Source organism: Dipodomys ordii, unplaced genomic scaffold (genome assembly GCF_000151885.1).
Source record: "Dipodomys ordii isolate 6190 unplaced genomic scaffold, Dord_2.0 Scaffold39, whole genome shotgun sequence".
Classification (NCBI taxonomy): Eukaryota; Metazoa; Chordata; class Mammalia; order Rodentia; family Heteromyidae; genus Dipodomys; species Dipodomys ordii.
The window spans coordinates 13,120,670-13,142,543 of record NW_012267255.1 but is presented as its reverse complement, the minus strand read 5'-3'; the positions used below and the strand labels follow the sequence as shown (position 1 = coordinate 13,142,543).

Genomic DNA, 21,874 nt, shown 5'->3' with positions numbered 1-21,874 from the left:
ATGGGGACAGGGAAGACCAAATCATCTTCATATTAAAACAAATACCTGGCTGGAATTTCTTTCTTTAAATTAAAAAAATGTTATTATAAAGGCGGTGTACAGAGGGGTTTCAGTTACATAAGTCAGGTAAAGAGTTCACTTCTTGCGGTGCACTGGTGTCTCAGGCCTGTAATACCAGCTACTCAGGAGGCTGAAATCTGAGGATCACTGTTCAAAGCCAGCCCAAGCAGGAAAGTCCATGAGACTCATATCTCCAATAAACCACCAGAAAACCAGAAATGGTGCTGTGGAGCACTAGTCTTGAGCAAAATGAGCTCAAGGACAGTGCTCAGGCTCCGAGCTCAAGTCCCACAACCGAAAAAGGAAGAAAAGTACATTTCTTTTTCGACAATGTTACATTTTTTCCCTCACTTTTCCCCAGTTTTTCCCTCCTATCCCCATAACACAAGTTTTCACATAGTGTCTAGTGAGTACTGCTGCTGAATTTGTTCAGCCTTTGTCCCCCCATTTCTGTGCCCCCCTTTCTTTCCCAAAGACAGATAAATGAATAAACAAGACAAAAAAGGAAACAAAAAGAGCAACAAAGAAAAAAAACCTCTTGTTTCAATTTCTTGTAATTCATTTCAATAAAGATCATTTTTATATGATCAGAGGGACATAGTCTTTCTGCTCCTCTCCTAAGCGTATCTTCCTTTGGTCTCCATGTGAATACCTAGAGAGCTGTAAATTTATAATAACCCAGTGTATTTTAGAACTAGTTTTGCATATGAGAGAAAACATGTGCCATTTGTCTCTCTGAGCTTGCCTTACCTCACTTAACATGATTTGTTCTAGGTCCATCCATTTCCCTGAAACTGACATGATATTATTCTTTCTAATGGCTGTGTAAAATTCCATTGTGAATAGGTATCACATTCTTTGGATCTACTCATCTTAAAATTCCTTTTAAAAGAACTATATGACTAAAAAGAAATCATCGTGTGTTTTAAGTTCATTAATTTTAATCCTAACAATAAAGTGACTTTAAAAGCCCAATAGTACTGGTCAGTCAATAGCAAAAATGGCAGTTTTCTTCACCCATCCCCAATTCTTCTGTCTGGAGACAATGGTTTAACTATTTCTTCTGGAAATCCATTTTAGATCGATTGTAGTGGTGCTGAAGATTGAACCCAGAGCTTTGTACACACCAGACAAGTGTTATACCACAACTGAACTGTGTTTTCAGCCCCTCCTGACTTAAACCTTAAGATATTGTCCACTGACTCCTCATCATGGAGACTCAAGTTTCCTTTTCCTTATTCACTCAGAACTGCTACCCCATATACTCATTTCTCATTACCTTTCTTCTCAATCTAATTAGGTTTTTAGTATGCTTAGTGTTTATATTAGTAGCTTAATTAGATTTTAGTTATGGTTAGTGTTTATATTATTGGCACATAAATAATGTGTACTGTGAGTATTCACAACTGATCCAAGTAACTTATTCCAAGTTTTTTTTTCCTTCCCTTGACAGCTTTTGTTTTGTCTTGGAGTTCATAATCAGTACACATTTTTTATTTGCTTTGCTTTGTTTTCTATGACCTTTGCTGATTGTCTCTCCAAAGCATAAGTCTTTTCTCAACATGTTCAAACACATCTCTTCTTCTCTCAGTTTCTTTTTCTTTTCTTGGAGATAGCCTTCCTGAAGCTCACTGCCTTCCTGCTCCATTTTGGACTGGATTCCTTCCTTCCTTCCTTCCTTCCTTCCTTCCTTCCTTCCTTCCTTCCTTCCTTCCTTCTTCCCTTCTTCCCTCCTTCCCTCCTTCCTTCTTCCCTTCTTCCCTCCCTCCCTCTTCCCTTCCTTCTTTCCTTCCCTCCTCCCTCCAACCCTCGTTTCTTTCCCTCCACCTTTCCTCCCTTCCTCCCTTCCTTCCTCTTTTCCTCCCTTCCCCTCTTCCCCCCCTCCCCCAATCTTCCTTCCTTCTGCAACTTGGTGACCTTCCTGGCAATTCTCTTCTCTTCTTTTCTGTGCTACAGACCATCATTTTGTTTGTTTTGGAAACTCATATTTGCCTCCTTACTGAAAATTACTCATAAGTTTCAGTGGAGAAAGTTCTTTTGTGAAAAGATGGAGAGGGAGATATTTTGGGACTTTATTTTCCTTTATTCCTGATTGACAGTGGAAATAGGTATGGATTCGATGTTGGGAGCAGTCTTCCCTACCATGCTGACAGTGCTGCGGTGGTATTCTCCTAGTTTGAAGTTGCTATTGGAAGTCAGATTGCATCCTGCTTCTGGTTCTCTGGTTCTGAGATCTTTTTTCCTTTCTTTATTTTTTTTCTATTTGATCTCTTTTCCTTCCCCACTTTCCAAGTTTTTCTCTTTACTTATGCCCTCAATCCTGGGAAGCTTTCTACCATAATTTATTCCTCTAAAAAAGTATCTTGGGGGCCAGACACAGGAGGCTCTGTGCCTGTGATCCTAGCTACTTGGGAGGTTGAGGTCTGAGGATCCCGATTCAAAGCTAGCCTGGGCAGAAAAGTCCACAAGACTCTTATTTCCAATTAACTACCAAAAAAATCTGGAAGTGGAGTTGTGGCTCAAGTGACAGAGCACCGGCCTTGAGTAAAAGGAGCTCAGAGACAGCACCCAGGTCCTAGGACAAACCCCAGGATCAGCAAAAACAAAATGAACAAACAAAAAAACCAAACATCTTGGGGGTGGAGATTTAGCCCAGTGGAAGAGTAGCAAGTTGAAGTCTGGTATTGCATACCAAAAAGAGGAGAGGGGAAGGGTGAGGAAGAGAGGGGAGGGGAGGGGAGGAGAGGAGAGGAGAGAAAACTAGGTAAATTGGGTTCCTGATACTAGGTGAGGGTCATTGAGCTTTCAGAGAAGGGTTAGGGTTTTAGGGTTAGGAGACAATTTTTTAAAATCATTGAGGGCTCTTTCTTACTCATTTACTATTCCTTTTATGGGGAGATATTAGCTTATGGGTGTAACATTTCTTTGTTCTTTCTGATGAAATTATAAGTGTGTATGTGTGGGTATGTGTGCATGCACATATGCTTTCGGTAGTTTCGTGTGCTCTGTATTGTATCTGTCTTTTCTAAATTCCTTTTGTTATTTTTATTCTCTTTCTCTCACCAGTGATTTTCTTCAAATCTTTAACAATCAGCAGTTAGTGAGTGAAATGTGGGAGAGCCTTGGATGCTGGGGTTGGGTAATTGCTGGCTGCTAGGTGCATTTCACTGTTGGGTTAGGGGTCAGGAAATAGATTTCATTGGCAGGGGTGGCATATGGACTATTTGTAGATCTTTACTTGTGTTAGCCATTTTCTCGAGAGAAGAATGTATATATATATAGTTGGTCATGGGGCCTGAACTCAGGACCTGGGCACTGTCCCTGAGCTCTTTTGTCCAAGGCTAGAGCTCTACCACTTTGAGCCACAGAATCACTTCCGGTTTTTGAGTGGTTAATTGGAGATGAGGAGTCTCATGGGGACTTTTCTGCCCAGGCTGGCTTTGAACCACGATTCTCAGATCTCAGCTGCCTGAGTAGTTGGGATTACAGGCGTAAGCCCCTGGCACTGGGCTCTGAGAAGAATTTTCTAGCCAGCCTTTCACCTGGCTGCTCTATCTAGGAGCTGAGCTGTGGAATGTGGGGTTTGGATGTGTGGGGAGGGGGGGGGTTGGAGGGATCCTCCCTCTTGGGTCATTCTGCTTGGCTTGGTACAGAGCTTTGCTCTCAGCCTTAGCTTTGTTGGCTCCTCCATGTCTAGTGCCTCTTGAGTTTGGGTCTCTGAAGAGCCCAGGTGCCATCTATACATTTCCCCCTTGAAATCCTGAGCTTTGTCTGGGTTTTTGTGACGATAGTCAGTGTGCATCTCACTTGCGCCTCATGCCTCCAGCACACGCTGACAGGCCTTCCCGGGTTTTTCTTGTAGGGCCAGCCACCCTGACCACCTTGCCTTCAGCTCTCATCATTCTCTATCTACGATGGTTTCTCGGGTTCTCCCGGTCCTTGTGTGCTCATTCCTCTTTCCTTCTTTCAGGGATAAGCAGAGTCAGGGAGGGGATAAGCAGATGAATGCACAGACTTCACTGGAATGCCACATCAAAGCCCTGCTAAAAAGGCTTTGCTTTTGTTGTTCTAAGATAACACACATCCATTCTCTCGGTCAGACAAGTGTCACCTGCTGGCCAATTCAGTCAGAATGATCTTTGCTTCCTACTCAGGAGCAAGCAACACCCTTCCCCCTCTCCTCCCTCTCCCAGCACCTGGGAGGTTCTTAGTGTCAAGAGCAAGAGCCCTGAATGATGAAGTCCTCAAATCTCACCACTATATTAAAAACCCACAATGGTCTCTATTGTCAGGAGCAACGATGGCATAAATCATCCCGGGTTGACTTTCTTACCCCATGAAAACTCCTATTTATCTACTCATTTAGTCTGAGAGATTAGAAGAAGATCAACCCTTCTGGGGCTAAACTTCCTGTTTGGAGTCCAACCCTGTCATTGTCCTGGCTCGGCTCTTCTGGCTTCAGTCTCACTGTCTGGTGGAAAGTCACACACACAGAGTCAAGGGCTCAGGGTGTGTGTGTGTGTGTGTGTGTGTGTGTGTGTGGTCAATTAGGTTTTTTTAAATAAGGTAATAGGTTATAAACACAGAAGCATTAATTTACTAGTGCTTAATTCTTCAGACATAAATTACAGTTTGTAGTTATACACAGGTCCTTTAGGGTTTAAAATTATTTTTGAAGCAAACATTCTCCTAATTTTACAGAAAAAAAAGAACCCATGGTTGACAGAACTTACTGAAGTATATTCAAAATAAATGCAAAATTTAAAAAAAAATCTGCAGTCAATAAGAATGGATATTTATGGAATTCAGCTCTTCCTTTCAGGAATTTTTCAGTTCTAAGCAATACAATCACTTTGCTATTTGGCTTCTTTCTATACTGTCTGACTTAAAGCCAAATGGCTTAGAAATGTGACAGATTTGTGGTATAACATTTCTTCTTACCCCCAAATGAGCATCTAGTGCCATTTTTAGCTTAGTGTTTGCCTCTTGTCAACCTTTTTTAAAGAGTCAGGTCAAAACCTTCCCACTGTTTTCGAAGTCCTTACCATAAAGTACTTTGACAATGCAACAGGAAGAAAGCTGGTGCCCACCTGTTGAAGTAACAAGTAGCCACTGTCCCTGCAATGATCATTTGCTGGCAGGCAAGGATGAATTCGCTGGTCCAGACGAGGCCGATTAAATGGTACCACCACATATACCGAATACCCCAAAGAGGCTTGTATTCTACTTGGCCACCTTCAATAACCTGGGCAGTGCCTGAAGTTTAAAACACAAACAAGCTTTAGTTAACACCTATGTTCTCTTAATGCGGAAGACAGTTCAAACAGTCACATTTTCTTCATAGCTGGTGATCGGCAACACACAAAACACAGTTGCCAAAGTCAAGTTTGAAAGACCCAAGATAATTTAAAATTTCCATAGCCAAAGGTAAAAACTGAGAGCCTACAGTGGTAGAGCGCTTGCCTTGCATGCCTGAGGCCCTGGGTTCGATTCCTCAGCACCACATAAGCAAAAAGTAAAACACCGGAAGTGGCGCTGTGGCTCAAGTGGTAGAGCGCTAGCCTTGAGCTGAAGACCTGAGGGACATCGCCCAGGCCCAGAGTTCAGGCCCCACAACCGGACACCCCCCCAAAAAAACACAAAAACTGAGAGCCTAGCAATGATAACCCCAGCAACGAAGTCACCGGCAATTTGTAAAATCCTTGACATACTCTCTCATGGTTTGCATCTGACATGTCCCCCACAGGCTCATGTGTCAAACCATTTGTCCCCAGCTGGTGGCGCTATTTTGGGAAGTGAGACTCAACTGGAGGAAATAGGTGATTGGGAACATTATACCTTGCCCCAGATCCCTTCTTCTCTGTGCTTCCTGTCTGTCATGAAGTGAACAGTCTCAGCCAGAGGCTCCACCGCCACGTTGTTCTCTGCCTTACCCGAACAGGCTCAGAATCAACACAGCCAAAGATCAAAGGTGGAAATCTCTGAAACTATGCACTAAGAGAGATCCCCTAGCCCTCACATTGTTTATGTCAAGTATTTTGTCACAGGGATGAAAAGTCAGACTAACTTAATACTCTGAAATTCACTCCACTTTGAAGATGTGAAACTTTAGTTTGGGAAGAGCCAAGGAACTCAAGTCTCAGTGTTCATAGTTGGTGGAGGGGCACCTTAGACTTAAAACCTCACTGTTTGTCTACCACACGCTTTGTGATGCAATGCAAACATGTTTCATGGAGGAAAATACACAAAGCTATCAAGACCATTATTCACCCCAAATTCAGAGTATGTAAATCAGATGATTTCAGTTCTCTGAAAGGAATTCAGTTTAGATGTCATTCCAAGAGCAAACTCCTCTAGTATATTTAAAACTTCAAATATCTTTCTTCAGATCTCAGCTTAAGTCCTTCCTAGGGAGTATGTGTTATTTTGGAGTTTTAGTATCATTGTCTACAGGACAATGATAGTAGTCTACTAGTCTGAGCATGAAAATTACCAGGATAAATGCAGGTTCTGATGGCTCATGCTACTCAGGAGATTGAGAGCTGAGGATCATGGCCCCAATCCAGCTAGAACAGGAAAGTCCATGAGATGCTTATTTCCAATCAACCAGCAAAAAGCTGAAAGCAGAGGTGTGGCTCAAATGATAAAGCGCCAGCTTTGAGTGAAAAAGCTAAGGGACAGCACCCAGGCCCAGAGTACAAGCCCCAGTATCAGCAACACACACACACACACACACACACACACACACACACACACACACACACACACACACACTACTAGGATAGTACTTAGTTTAGAGAGTAACTCACAGAAATATCCCTCTATGGGCAATATCAATAATAATAATTATTATTACTACTGAACTTTTGTTCTGTACTAGGGATTGAACCCAGGGTTTTGCAAATGTTAAGAAAGAATCACTTTATCATTTGGGCCACATCTCCAGCCCTATTATTTCTAAATTTCAGGAGCATAGTACTGTGTTTAACATTAGCCAGCCAGGGAAGGATAATTATGTTCAAACATTCAAGTTAGTACACCCTGCTCTTTTCCCATCTAAGCTAAAGAAGCCCTTGAATTTGCCCTGCAGATAGGGGTGTGTATCTGATTTGTAGATAACCTTATGCTTTGCATTTCAAATAAATTGCAGAGAGGAAGAAAGTGTGCACTTTGAACTTGGGTGAAACCTGTGGCATGAATATCATTTAATCACGTGTCATAGCTATAAATTGACTTTAAGTTTGTAATTCTGGTGTCTGTGCACAAAAGAAGGGGGAGGATCACACTAGATAACACTAGAGAATAAAACTTCCTCTAGACTAAGGCTGCTCCGCACTTCTCCACTCTGTGTTCTGCTAAACAAGAGTCACAATGTAAGACATAAATATTGGAACAGCTTGATTGACAGACACAAGTCAATATTCTATTGAACGCTGAGCTCATTTTGGCTTGAAAGACAATCTGCTTCAGGTGAGGTGCAGATAACTGCTTAGGCTTTTCCAACGTGGATGTGTTTCAGATAAGCATTCCCAACTCAAAGGGGCAGGGCTTCCAAATGGAACGCAAGTTTAGGAAGGTCAGGCCAGTGGGTTTGGAGAACTAGTCACTCAATCATGGAAGTGCTCAGGGCCAGGGAACAAGCCCATGAGTCCCAGCAATGGATGACAATTTTGCAAGGCCAGATAGACAAAAGGTCAGTAAGAAAGCCTTGGACATTAAGAAGGGACAGCCTCTCCTGGCGGTTGCTGCCTATGGTGAATGACACAAATTTGCTCATCCTCTGGCAAGAGTTTAACCAGTAGAGCAGCTGAAATGATGTCCAGATCAACTTAGAGCTGGGCACTGGTGGATCTAGCTACTCAGGAGGCTGAGATGTTAGGATCAAAACACCAATAACAAAAACAACAACCAAAAAACCCCAACAAAATCTCTTAGACCTCAAAACCTTTTGGTACTTACCATAGAAGCACAGCCTACAAGTTCTTTTCTTTTCGTGCTGGTATTGGAACTTAAACTCAGGCCCTAAGTTACTTAGTCTTTTTGTTGTTGTTGTTCAAGGATAGCTCTCTACCACTTGAGACATAGCTCCACTTCTAGCTTTTTGCTGGCTAACTGGAGATAAAAGTCTCACTTTTCCTGCCTGGCATTGGCCTCAAACCTCAAACCTCAGATCTCAGCCTCCTGAATAGCTAGGATTCCAGGCGTGAAACCACTGGCATCCCTTAAGTAATTTTTGAATGATTGCAGTTGGCTTTGGGCATATTTGTTGAAGCCATCGTCTATCAGTTTTACCAGGCTGTTTATAGATTTTTATTTAGGGCAGGCCAATTTACTCTCTCATTGTACCAACTAACATTTGGGGCTGGAGACTTCTGTTGTTGGGTGTGGCGGCTGTCCTGAGCATGTTAGGATGTTTAGAAGTATTTCTCGCTTCTACACACCAGTTATAAAACCCCAAAACATCTCCATATGTTGCCAAATGCCACCTGGGAGGAAATCCCCGCTTGAGAACCACTGCTTTAAGCAAACATTCTTGAGGAATCAGGCGCCTGTGGCTTCAGAGTAGAAGCCTGGGAACAGAAGGAACACAGCTGGTGTCTGAGCCTTTCAGAACCTCTGTGGGTGGGGCAGGCTCGCCTGAGTGCACACGACCGACCGCCCTCTCCTGGATGGTTGGGTTAGTGCAGGCAAGCTTCTCAACAAACCACTGGGTGAGGCTGTAAACGATGGCCATATCTATGGGACGCTGGTGTCATTACGATGGAACTTAGGGAATGGTTGTGGAAAGGGCATTGAGTTGGGAAGATTTGATTTTAGGCTCAGATTGGAACACATGGGAAAATCTGGGCCCTCGTTCCCATGGCAAAGGTAAAGAAAGCAGATGGGGAACTGGAGCGGGGGTGAGAGGTAAGCTTGGCCTTGAGAGTCACACGAGACTGTACATCCCTGCACGGCTCCCCAATGGCTGACCAACCCCAAACGAGTCCTGACACCTCCTACAATGTTTCCTCACCTGTCACCCAAGGGCAGCAGTACCTACTGTTCCGTCTCTTGGTGATGCCATCCCACTGTAGATCTAAGTGCCACCCGTGAAGCCACTACGGGCAAGTTTAATAACACTCCTGGTGCCATATTGGTCTGGTGGTCTAACCACCTCCTCCAGCCATGGCGAGATTCTTCCCCACCCTCCCTCTCAGCCCATGGCCTTCCCTCCTATTAGTCTGGGAAAAGTGTAGCAATGAGCAAAGCTCTGCTAGTGCCCATTCCCCACTTCTGTCTTATATCGATGCATCTACTCACACTGCTGACCTCTTTAGGACAAACTGTGATGCCGAAGCCAGCCCTGATTCTACCCTCTCTCCTTCACTGAATTTAGTCTTCAACAGCTCTCCTTCCTTTTTTGATCAGTTGTGGGGCTTGGCCTCTGGGCCCTGATGCTGGCTCTGAGCTCTTCAGCTCAAAGCTAGTGCTCTACCACTTTGAGCAGCAGCGCCACTTCTGGTTTCCTGGTGGTTAATTGAAAAAAAGAGTCTCATGGAGTTTCCTGCCCAGGCTGGCTTTGAACTGCAGTCCTCAGCCTACTGAGTGGCTAACTTACAGGTACCAGCCACCAGTACCCTTTGGTGTTCTTAACTATTCCAATATAAAAGGAAAATCTGCTCTAGACTCTCTCGTGCATCTTCCTCTTGTCTCTTTCTTCTTCATAGCCAAATTCTTCAAGATTGTCTATGCTTGCTTCTTCTAATTTTTTTCCCTCCCACCCTCTCCTAACTTACTGCCATCACAATCCTTTTCCTTTCTGCTGTGAAATCATTTTGTGTCATCCAGGTTGCTAAATTCAGTGCATTAGCACTGAAATTTAAACTGAAAACCTTTCTCCTGGATTCCAGGACACCTCTCTCCTCCCCCTCCTACCTACCGGTTACTCTTCTCCCCTTTGATGTTCTTTCCTCATCTCCATAGCATTCTTTGTTGTTGTTTTTCAATGCTGAGGACTCACCTCAGGGCCTTGTGCTCTACCCCTGAGCTCACTGGAGCATACTACCATTGAAACGCTTCAGACCATCCTTGGATTCCTTCTCTTCCCACACTCATTCTAATCTCTTGGTTTTAACTGCTATTTATGAATATTATTTATACATTATTTAAAATATGACAGTTGTCCCCCCCAAAAAATACCCATATGGGATTTCCTCCTGAATTTCTGAAAGGCCAGGGCTGTTTCCAGCCTGATAGGTGCCATCTTCGTTCTTTCTGTTCCTGGGTTAGGGTCCAGCTCCCAGTCTTGTAAAATAACTTCAATTATCTCCTAGATCTCTGCTAATCTTCCCTCCCCGGCCTCCCGCCCCCCTCCCCCGGACAAATGGTCATTGTCATTTATACTATGTTCTCAACTATGTTGGGCAGAGCAGAGAAGAACCCAGAAAGCAGAAGCAAGTACTGGACAGTCTGAGGTCAGCACTAGATCCTATGATAAAGAGCATTCAGGGCCTCTCATTTGCATGGCAAATCTCTCCATCTGGGAGGGACTGCATAAAGGTCAATCCGGAAGCACAGAGGAGTGATCTGTGGAGGCCCCAGCAGCCCAGACCCCTGGATCTTTGATAGGAAACCTCTGCCTGACCCTTCAGCCTCCTGTCCAAGCCTGACCCTCTGCCTGTTCCAAGCATGCCGGTTGTCCATCCCTGTGTCCACCTCTTCTAACCACAGCTCAGACCTGCAGGAAATCCCACCCCTCAAGACTCTGGGGCTTCTTGACCACTTTCCTGAACTCCGGGCTTTCCAGCTCAACAGCAGCACCTACTGGATTTCCAGTGTTACTACAGTTTTCACTGTCTTGCATTGGATCTCTTTTGGTTTGGTTTGGTTTTCTTTGAGTTTTGGTTTTCTTGCTATCTATAGAGCCTAGGCTGGTCCAGCACTTGCTCTATAGACCAGGCTGGCCTCAAACCCACAATCTTCCAACCTCAGAGTCCTATGCCCGGCACCTGACATAACAGTGTTTGTCATTGTCACTGCAACTTTGAGGACAGCACACACGTCCTACGTGAACTAAAAAACACCATTGTTCCAGGGCCTTGAAATGCTCTTCTGAAAAGACCTCCAAGGAGGCAGATCACATCAATTACTTAACATACTCATCAACAGTCCCTGGAGAAATGGCTCCTCGGGGACACACACAGCCCACCTAAGTTCACTAATTCTTGTTTTGGGGTGTTTTTTTTTTCCACATGAAAATATCAGTTCAACCATTTGACCCATGAAAAAGCTCATCAGGACTTACTGACCTACTGAGAGGCACAAGATGGCACACTGCGGAGAGGACATGCAGGAAGATACGCAGCTGCTACGTCTTGGGCCGTACCCCCACACCCGTTCCCAAGCTCAGTGTGGGCTTCTGAGAAAGGTCACACAGCAGGGCCGCCGCTCTCTGTGCAGCCCTGGGGCTGAGCCACTCTGGCACTGGATGAAAGGCCTCGGAGAACAAAGGGCTTCTGTGCACCAGGCAGGGCCGCAGGTGTGTAGAGTCCAGGCACCCAAGGCCAGTGTCAATCTGGCTTCCACAATGGGCTTCCCCAGGAGGGCAGAGGTCTCTGTCCGCACCTGGTCTGTTTTGGGGCTGTTTCTCTCTGACTTCACCCCAAACTCTTAAGACTGGACCCCTTCTTTGTCGCTGGTCTTGTCTCGACCTCCTCTCCCACTGAGTCCTTTTTGGGCTCTTCCTGTATGTCTGGTCTCCTGTCGATTTCTAGCCAACCTGTGCGCAAAGAGGGTTGGCACCTGGCTCTGAAAGGGAGGGGGCAGAAAGGGTCTGAGGCTCTTGACAAGTGACCTACCTACAGCTGGAGACAAGCACCACCACTCTGTCATGTTCCAAAGGGATAGCAGAAGGTGCTGAGTGCCGAGGTTAGAATCTAGGACACTGCCAACAAAGGCTGGCGTCTGCCATGTGCCAAGGCCCCATTCCTGCTTCTGACCAGGATGGAGATTGCATCAAGCCAGTAGCTAGAAAACTGGCCAACACCGCCATGGTACACAGTGGAAGCCCCCAGCTGTCCTATAATGTCTGCTTCCTTCTTTTCTTTGTAACAGAACCTTGGAAGTTGTTCACTGAAATTACGTGTGTGTGTGTGTGTGTGTGTGTGTGTGTGTGTGTGTGTATATACATGCCAGTTCTAGGGTTTGAACTCAGGGACTCTCCCTTAGCTGTGTTGTTCAAGGCTGGAGCTCTACTACTTGAACCACAGCTCCACTTCCAGCTTTTTGGGTGGTTAATTGGAGATAAGAGTCTCACAGACTTTCCTGCCCTGGTTTGTTTTGAACTGAAATCCTCATATCTTAGCCTTCTGAATAGTTAGGATTATAGGCCTGAACCACTGGCTTTCTTGTTTGTTTGTTTTTTCTTTTAATAGTAGGACCTTCTCTGTGAAGGGAGTAATATGTATATATATATTACTATATAGTAATATATATATTACTATGTATATATTCTAGAATATGGTTGCACTGTGTGTGTGTGTGTGTGCGTGTGTGTGTGTGTGTGTGTGTGTGTGTGTGTGTGTGTGTGCTCATCTGGTCCTACTCCCAAACGAAACAAATTAGACTGTGGGGATGGGGCTTACAAATCTATACTGTAACAATATAATCTATGTTGTATAATCTATCATCTATACTGTATAATACATCAAAACTGACTCTGGAATACCCCTGGTGGAGAAACAGTGCTTCGATCTGCCAGGAGGCTGGGGGATAGATACAGTATTGTCTTCTCAGAACCTAAGCGACCTGAGCTCCTGTATGCGCTGGCTTTAGACTTATTCTGGCCTTGCTGGGCACAAACTTAACAGAGTCTCACCAGGGCTCCGCATCTCCTGCGCTCTGCATCTCCCGCTACTGATTTGATGAAGGCTGGCCCGTGACCTCAGCTTACCCTGAACCCTGGAGCCATTGGGTCATTTCTTTCTATCAGCCGCGGTGTACCCTGCTGTCGTGGTTCCCAAAGCTCTCAGTGCTTAGTGGGATTCTTCTTTCACAAAACACAATCCCAGCTACTCTGAAGCTGATAGAAAAGTAAATAAACAAAAGGAATTTCCAGCTCCGCCTCGTGCCAGAGCTTCAACACCATGCGTGTCCATCAGATGCCCCTGGCTGCACAAGGGGTGTGTGTGTGTGTGTGTGTGTGTGTGTGTGTGTGTGTGTGTGTGTGTGTGTGTGTGTATGCACATGTGTACAGGGTTCTCATGGGGTGGAACTTCACCCGCCGTCCCTTACCGGCAGTGCCCAGGCTCAGCAGCACAGCCACCCAGAGGATCCAGAAGAACAGAAGGATGGTGAATGTCCACAGTGGCTGGAAGAGGAGGAAAGGAGAGGCGCCGAGGGCTCGGTGAGTGATGTGGAATAGCTCGACTGTCCATTTTATTCTCTTTCTGATGCCATAGATCAAGATGAGCAGAACTGCCTGGTGAGAAAGGAACGTGAGTGAATCATTTCAGAACAGCTTGGACTGGGTAGAGCTGAAAGCAAACCCCACTATTCCACGGACAATTTAGCGAACAGCTTTTCACAACTTCTCAGGTAACTGAACAGATAGATTCTCACACACCAATGAAACACCTACTATGTGCTGGTCTCCTACGTGAGGCCTTATGCAAGGCCTGTCCCTTCCTAGAGGAGCTCATAGTCTGGTCAGAAAGGAAGGAAAATAAGAAGACAGTCCCTTGGGTCAAGAAAGTTCTTTTTTTCTTTTCTTTCCCTTCCCTTCCTCTCTCCCTCCCTTTCTTTCTCCCTCCTTCCTTCCCTCTCTCCCTCTCACCCTTATTCCTTCCTTCCTTGCTTTTCTTTCTTCCTTTCTTCTTTTCTCTCATCCTTCCTTTCTTTTTCTTTTTTTCTCTTTCTTCCCTTCCTTTCCTTCTCCCTTCCTCCCTTCCTCCCTACCCCACTCCTCCATCTCTCTCTTTCTAGTATAGTAGCTTGAACTCAGGGCCTGGGTGTTGTCCTTGAGCTACAAACTCAAGGCTAAAGGCTGGTGTTTTTTTCTCATTTGAGCCATAGATCTACTTCTGCTTTACCGATTATTTTTTGGTGGTTAATTGGAGGTAAGAGTTTCACAGATTTAAACATTCCCCTCCCTCATGACCCCAGTTCTTTGTCTATAAAAGCTGAAGCCCATGTTTGTAGCCTGAAAGACAGCTAAAGATGGGCTGATCTGGTGTCTTCCCATGGCGGCTGCCTGTGCCAACTCATAACGCTACCCTTCACCATAATCTCTTTATTGGGCATACAAGGGTGAGCTTGCTGGATCTGACTTGGGGAATTCCTGGAGTTTGAACCTGGGTTCTAAAACGCTTGTTTCATTGTCACCTAGACAGTGACCAGAATGAGTCATGCTTGTCAACCTCTCTCCCCTACCAACCAGTCTCTGCTGTGAGTTTGCCTGTTTTCAGCCAGAGAGTTCACAGAGGAGGCAACAGGTTCTGTGGAAACCAAAGCAATTCGGCCCTAGGCCAGCTTGGAAACAAAGGTCTCTGTGTGTTCTAGACCAGCAGGAGAGCCGGCCTCTATTGGCTGCAAAGCACGCCACTCCTCACAAACAGGAAATGGGATAGGTCATAAGTCTGCCCCCTCCCTCTCCACCTTGCAGCCCTGTGGGTTTAAAAATTATACAGGGGCAAAAATTTAACAAATCAATCCCTGGGAAATAGATGGCAGACATGACATGGAAAGAGATAAAGACCATTGTATCATATTTGTGTGTGTGTGTGTGTGTGTGTGTGTGTATGCAAGTTTTGATTTATTCCTATTGAGGCATCTGAAATCCATAGAAGGCACCAAACAAATGATGCTAGCATATTCTGGGGGTGAAAGAAGATTCAGTGCTAGTTGTTTGGGGCTAGAACCCAACGATTTGGCTATCAGCGCTTTGGCTGGCTACTCATGACATGGCATTTCTTACCGTGATAACTGTGGCCACCACCGCGAAGCCCAGCACATACTTCATATTCTCCCTTTCTGTGTCCAGTTCTATGCTCGGGTCATTGGTATAGTCATAATACAGCCACCACAAGACACCACAAACAACTAGAAGAAAAAACATCCTCATGGAACCAACCCCACACCACCATTCCTGCATGGTGAAGCCCACATGGAGGTCAACCAGATGACCCTGCCCCGGAGGCAAGACTAAAATTCCTAGGACTTGATAGTCAGCAGCTGCCCTCTGGAGGAGCTGAGGAGACCTCGGACAGACTATAGCGGACCCACCTAGGACGGCTGCCAGTCTCTGGGGGGATCCAAGAAGGTAACTCCAGAACATAGAGGTCTAGCCTAATACAGATGGGGTCTGGGTATGAGCAGGAAGAAAACTGTATGAATGGACAGGATGGTGAGAGGAAGGCTAGCTTCCAAAGTCCACATTGTTCAAATAAGTGCAATGACAACCTTACCCATCAGCACTTGGGAATCATGCAAATGAGAGCCCCATTTGGAGGCTAGCCTGACACTGCAGATGCTTAGCAGTAACTATAGGGAAGGTCAGCGTTGGTCGCTACCCTTACAAGTCATAGCCCCTGTTCTCCACCACAGGGCCTATTATGGCTTGAGTTTGAAATATTCTCCCTCACGTTCATGGATTAAAGGCTTGGTCCTCTGCTTACAGGGCTACAGAGGGGTGGTGTAAACTTTAGAAGGTCAGGCTTGGTTGGAAAAAGAAGGCCACTGGGTGGATTCTTGACAGGTACCTTGCGACCCTGACCCCATCCTCTGACACACTGCTTCCTGGCTGTAAAAAGTGAACAGCTTTCCTCTCCCACATGCTTCCTGCCATAAGAACATGGCCTAACCAAAGGCCCAGAAACAAGAGTGGAGTGATGATGGGTTGAAACCTCTGAGACTGAGCTCCAAATTAAATCTCCCCTCGTTTGAAGTTGATCTTCTGAGGCATTGGTCACAGTGATGGAAAATGGACTAACATGGGACCTGAGGGCTCTCTGGGCCTGACTTTTCTCATATGTACCCCAATAGGACTGGCTGAGGTACCCCTAAGGCTCCATTTAGCTAAAAACATGTCAACATTTCAGCTCTTCATTCCACTCAAGGCTGGTGCTCTACCACTTGGAACCACACACAGTTCCACTTGTGGCTTTTTGGTGGTTAATGGAGGATAAGAAGGGTCTCACTGACTTTCCTGCCCAGGTTGACTTGGAGATCCTCAGCTTAATGATGCAATTCTATACTTCATGGAAAGGCTTTTCATTTCCTCAAGAAGAACTCAGTCAGGTAGAAATACTTACATAGCAATCAGGTAGAAACACTTACATAGCAATCCCAAAATAACCAGCGAAATGACAATGTGCACCAGAAGAGTGGTGATGAAGCGGAAGGTGAACAGCATGGCCAGGGCCAAGGCTGAAAAAGAAAGTAGGACACGTAAAGGCCCCAGCACCCAAGCACAGGGCGCCCCTAGGGCTGTGATGGCCAAGCCCTGCTGAAAAGCAAGGGCCCACGGGCTTCCTCTAACCTCAACTATCTCAGGACATACACCAAGCACCAAGTGAAGTGACAGGATGCCCTTAGCCCCGATCTGAAACAGTTACTTCACTCAGCCACAGAAAGCTCCACTCAGAAAGGGCCAGTCTTCTTTGGCAGTTAAAATTAAGAGCTGGCACTGGTGGCTCATGCCTGTAATCCTAGGTATTCAGGAGGCTGAGATCAGAGGGCCTTGGTTCAAAGCCAGCCCAGGCAGCAAAATTGTGAGACTTTTATCTTCAACAAACTACTCAGAAAAAGCCGGGAGTGGCGAGTGGCACTGCGGCTCAAGTGGTAGAGCATTAGCTTTGAGCAAAAAGAAGCTCAGAGACAGTGCCCAGGCCCCGAGTCCAGGCCTTACAACTGACAAAAATTAAATAAAATTAAAGGGTTTGGAGATTTAGTTCAGTGGAAAAGCATTTGGCTGGCAAATGTAAGACCCTGCATTTGGTCCGCAGCTCTGCAAAAATTAAATTAAATCAAAAATAAGTTACTACTTCCAAACTCCCAAATGATTTTTGTTGTTGTTGTTGGTCGTGGGGCTTGAATTCTGGGCCTGAGCACTGTCCCTCAGCTCTTCAGCTCCTAGCTCTCTACCACTTGAGCCACAGCACCACTTCTGGCTTTTTTTCCCCCTGCTTATATGTGCTAAGGGCCTCATGCATGCAAGGCAAGCACACTACTACTGAGCCACCTTCCCAGCCCCTAAACACTTTAGTTAGTAAGCACTTTAGAATAGTAAGCTATTCTGTGCAAAAGAAGGTATTTATTTTCAACTATTTGGGCCTTTAGGCTTATGAATCTGTCTAAATAGTTCAGTAAATCTATAAATATAAATGATTATCTTTCTAAATTAAAAAAGATGGCATATCGACATTTCAAGGCAGAGCCTGGTGGTGTCAGGTTTGGAATCAGACAGATGTGGGTGTGGGTCACAGCCCCGCACCTGCCCCCTCTTGTAATCTAAAGCGGGCACATGCCTCTCAGGAGCTGGACACACAGGCATGTGGTCTAGCCTGTTCACCCTTCCCTCTCTTGCTTATTAAGCAGCCCTGTGATCTGGCTGACCTACAGGCAGAAGACATACTGGTCAGGAGATGTGACTTCTGGCCCCCTGATGGTCATACTCTTCACGGCCAGTTTACAAACAGGCCATCTGCTTTGTGCTGTCCATCCCTTATGCAGAGCTGAGGACCACGGACACTAGAGGCCAGGGAATACATTAGAGCAGTTCCACCACAGTGGCTTCTTAACCGAGCTAGTCTTCTTCCAATCCTACCGCCCCTTCCCCTTGAGCCTGAACCATCAAAAGTATCTCTCTAAAGAAAGTAAGCATGAAGCTTTATATTGAAGTCAGAAAGCTAAGTTCTCACTAGGCTCATCTACAAGGGCTAGACATGGTGGCACTCTACAACCAGTTAATAAAATAAAATGAGTGAAAATTACCTAATGCGAGAAGACACAGGCCAAGGATGGTGCCTCTTCCTGACATGATTCCACTTAGAATTCGATGGAGCGTGTCCACGTCATTGATCAAAACGGACGCAAACAGGGAATAGCACTCTGGCGTTTGCGGGATACAACGATTAAACAAAGGAAAGGACTTGCTAAAAATGAAAGAGTTGATGGTGAACGTGTTTAATTATTTATCATTTGAAAAGATATTTACTCAACATCTTTAACAGCCAATAAAATGTAAGATCTGTAGTAATGAAGAGTTTGGGATCCTGTTGGCAAAGTATATGGTAGAGAGCCAGGCAGCCTGCCCTGGCTCTGGGATGAGCTGGTGTCTGAATGAGAAGCTGACAATGGAAATCTATGGAAGCCAAAAATCAAAACTTGAGGGACAGACAGCATTTTTTCTTTTTCTTTTTCTTTTCAGGGTCTTAACATATGGGAAGTTAAGTGCTCTGCTTCTGAACAACATCCCTAGTCAGAAGGATGCTTAAAAATTATTTTTCTTTCTTTTTTTCTATTAAAAAATTGAGGGACAGCACCCAAGCCCAGAGTTCAAGCCCCACAACTGACAAAAAAAATTCTAAGACAGGTTCTAAGGGGGCTCATGTCTGTACTCTTAACAAATCATGAGGCTGAAATCTGGAGGATCACAGTTAGAAGCCAGCCCAGGCAGAAGAGTTGGGAAAGCTCCATCTCAAAAATAATCAGCAAGGGGCTGGGAAGATGGCTCAGTGGTAGAGCGCTTGCCTTGCATGCCTGAAGCCCTGGGTTCGATTCCTCAGCACCACATAAGCAAAATGAAAAAAGCCAGACGTGGCGTTGTGGCTCAAGTGGTAGAGCGCTAGCCTTGAGCTGAAGAGCTGAGGGACAGCGCCCAGGCCCAGAGTTCAGGCCCCACAACCAGATCCCCCCCAAAAAAATCAGCAAAAATCTAGGCTGCAGGCAGAGCTCAAGCGGTAGAGCGCCAGCTGAAAAAGCAAGCCCAACAAGCATGAAACACTGAGTTCAAAGTCAACTTCCACCAAATAACAAACAAATAAATGTTTATATTTAAAGATGCAATATATAAATGTATCTACTTAAGGTATACAGTAATAAAAAATACCATTATGAAATGGTTACTTCGGTGAAGCCAATGGACACATGCATTGTGCACATACTTATCAGTTTTTATAAGAGCATGTAAGATTTACTCACAACAAATTTCAGGTTTAGAGTTTAGTAGAACTAACGAATGCCAGCATCAGCTATATCTCTAGAATTTATTCATCCCAGACAACTGAAATTGGTACTCTTGGTATAACATCTCTTTCTCCAACTCCCTGATCTTAGTAACCAGCATTTTTCTGTTTTCCTGGACTTGACCTTTTTAGATTCTATACCTGACAATGTGTCTTTTTGCCCTTCTGTGTCTGCCTTATTTCATGAAACATAATGGCTTCCAGCTTCAGCCATGTTGCAAATGTAATGTTCCCACCTCTTCTTCCTCCCCTTCCTCCTTTTTTAGTTTGAGTCACATCTCATTGTATATATAAACCACATTTTCTTTATGATGCGTAACACTTTTGGCTCTGTTGGCCCCTCCTAGACCACCAATTCTAACATAAGAATCATGTTTCTGTAAGAATAGTTACTAACGTGACCTGACCCAACTGGAAACTGAATTAAATCAGTGACAGCCTCTTCAGAAAGGCAAACAAGGCTAAACAGACTTCCTGTAAACAGAGTGCTTAATAAATGCATAAACATATAACTGACACCTTGAGTTAGATGCAAAACCAACCTTTTTGTGTAGTCCTTTCCTAGGGTAGAAAAATAGCCCAGAACAAACTTTTTTTCTCCTCTTTTTGTGGGGCTTGAACTCAGGGCCTGGGAATTGTCCCTGAGCTTTTTTGTTCAAAGCTAGCACTCTACCACTTTGAGCCACAGCACCGCTTCTGGTTTTCTGGTGGTTAATAGGAGATAAGAGACTCACGGACTTTCCTGCTTGAGGTTGGCTTTGAAATGGGATCTTCAGATTTTAGTCTCCTGAGTAGCTAGGATTACAAGTGTGAGCCCCCGGCTCCAGAATAAACTTCTTTAAGAATCTTTTCTCTTCCTCTCCCCTTCCCTTTCCCCCTCTCCCTTCTTCTCTCCCTCTCCCTCTGTCCCTCTCTTTCTCTCCCCACTTTCTCTCTTTCTCTTTCTTCTTTCTTTCTCCCCTCCCTCCTCCCTTCCCCCTCTCTTTCTTTCTTTCTTGTCAGTTGTGGGGCTTGAACTCAGGACCTGGGTGCTGTCCCTGAGCTCTTTTGCTCAAAGCTAGTGCTCTACCACTTGAGTGTCAGTGTCACTTCTAGTTTTCTGCTGGTTAACTGGAGATATGAGTCTCATGGACTTTCCTGCTTGGGCTGGTTTTGAACCTTGATCCTTAGACCTCAGGTTCCTGAGTAGCTAGGATTACAGGCATGAGCCACTGGTGCCCAGCTCAAAATCTTTTTTTTTTTTTTTGCCAGTCCTGGGGCTTGAACTCAAGGCCTGGGCACTGTCCCTGAGCCTCTTTGTGCTCAAAGCTAGTGCTCTACCACTTGAGCCACAGCACCATCTCCAGCTTTTTTGAGTAGTTTACTGGAGAGAGAGTCTGCATAGGCTGGCTTTGAACCGATCCTCAGATCTCAGCCTCCTGAGTAGCTAGGATTACAGATATGAGTCACCAGTGCCCAGCTCAGCTCAGGAATCTTAATGCAGCCACAAATACCTTCACAGGATCCTGATCTTCTTTTTGCTCCCCATGTACCTCAAAGGGTTAAAAAACAATCCCACCTTAACAATGCCAAATTACCTAACACATTGCTAAACCTCCCCAAAGTTATCAACCATCTTGTGAAATGTCTGAAGGTTAAGTGAAGGAGTACTCATTTGAAGAGAGCAAATTCATGACTTCAGAAACTTCCAATGAAGCACCACCTCAAATGCACATGAGCCTTCCTCAGAGGTGACAACAGCACAGAATTAGCATTCTGAAGAGGGGCTTCAAAGAAGACCAACGGAATAGAAGACATTTTTAAAATTAAATTTCTGAAGATACAAAAGCATTCACATTGCTAAAACGCCCTGAGAAACTGCCTCCTCCTCTCCTCCCTGAGCATATTTCTTGAATAGCATTCCAGTGAGCATATGGAAATGAAGCAGGAAAGCTAAATGGATTCTTGCAGCTGAGATAAAAGATAACACAATTGCACTCCAAAAATGAGAGGCCAGACCCTGGCTATGCAGAGCATGCCCCACAATGAGGTAGAAGGGCTGGAGTTTTCTTTTCTTTTTTTATGATTTTTTTATTGTGAAAATACTGTACAAAAGGGTTACAGTTACGTGAGCAAGGCAATGAGTATATTTCTTATCAAGCATTCTTGACTCCTTTGTTTTCCCCCGACCATCCCTTCCCTCCTATTTCCACAACTATACTCTCCCCGCCTAAATTGTAAAGTTTGATGTTCAACAGTGTCTTGTACATCTCATTGTCACAATGGTCAACCTGTATTCCTATTTAAACATTTTGTTTTTTCCTTCCCCTTCCCAAATTATACTGACATCAAATACAGTGAAAACAGGAGTTCTACCATGGGAGAGAAACACACAAAGCAGCAACAACAACAAAATCATATGGTACCTTATAAATACATTAGAAACAATAGCAAGAAAGAAAAAAACCACTTGTGTCCCTATCTTGGGGTTCATTTTGCTTAACATCATCTTATTTGGTCATCTGTACATCGCTTTTGACCTTTTCTACTTGTCTCAGACATATACTAGTTATTGCAAATAAGGGAAATCATGGGACCTATGTTTCTTTGGG

The 21,874-nt window shown here is 44.8% G+C and overlaps 1 protein-coding gene across 1 annotated transcript in view; it reads right to left on the bottom strand.

Annotated features, from left to right (window-relative positions):
• The window catches only part of Slc44a3 (solute carrier family 44, member 3), a 59,398-nt gene that overhangs the window by 24,954 nt on the left and 12,570 nt on the right, over nt 1-21,874 (bottom strand). Inside the window, exons 6-10 of the mRNA XM_013018240.1 lie at nt 18,031-18,191; nt 16,375-16,464; nt 15,014-15,138; nt 13,333-13,519; nt 5,151-5,316 (exon numbers count right to left, since the gene is read on the bottom strand). Of these exons, the coding sequence (XP_012873694.1) occupies nt 5,151-5,316; nt 13,333-13,519; nt 15,014-15,138; nt 16,375-16,464; nt 18,031-18,191 (729 nt within the window). The remainder of the gene's footprint in view (nt 1-5,150; nt 5,317-13,332; nt 13,520-15,013; nt 15,139-16,374; nt 16,465-18,030; nt 18,192-21,874) is intronic.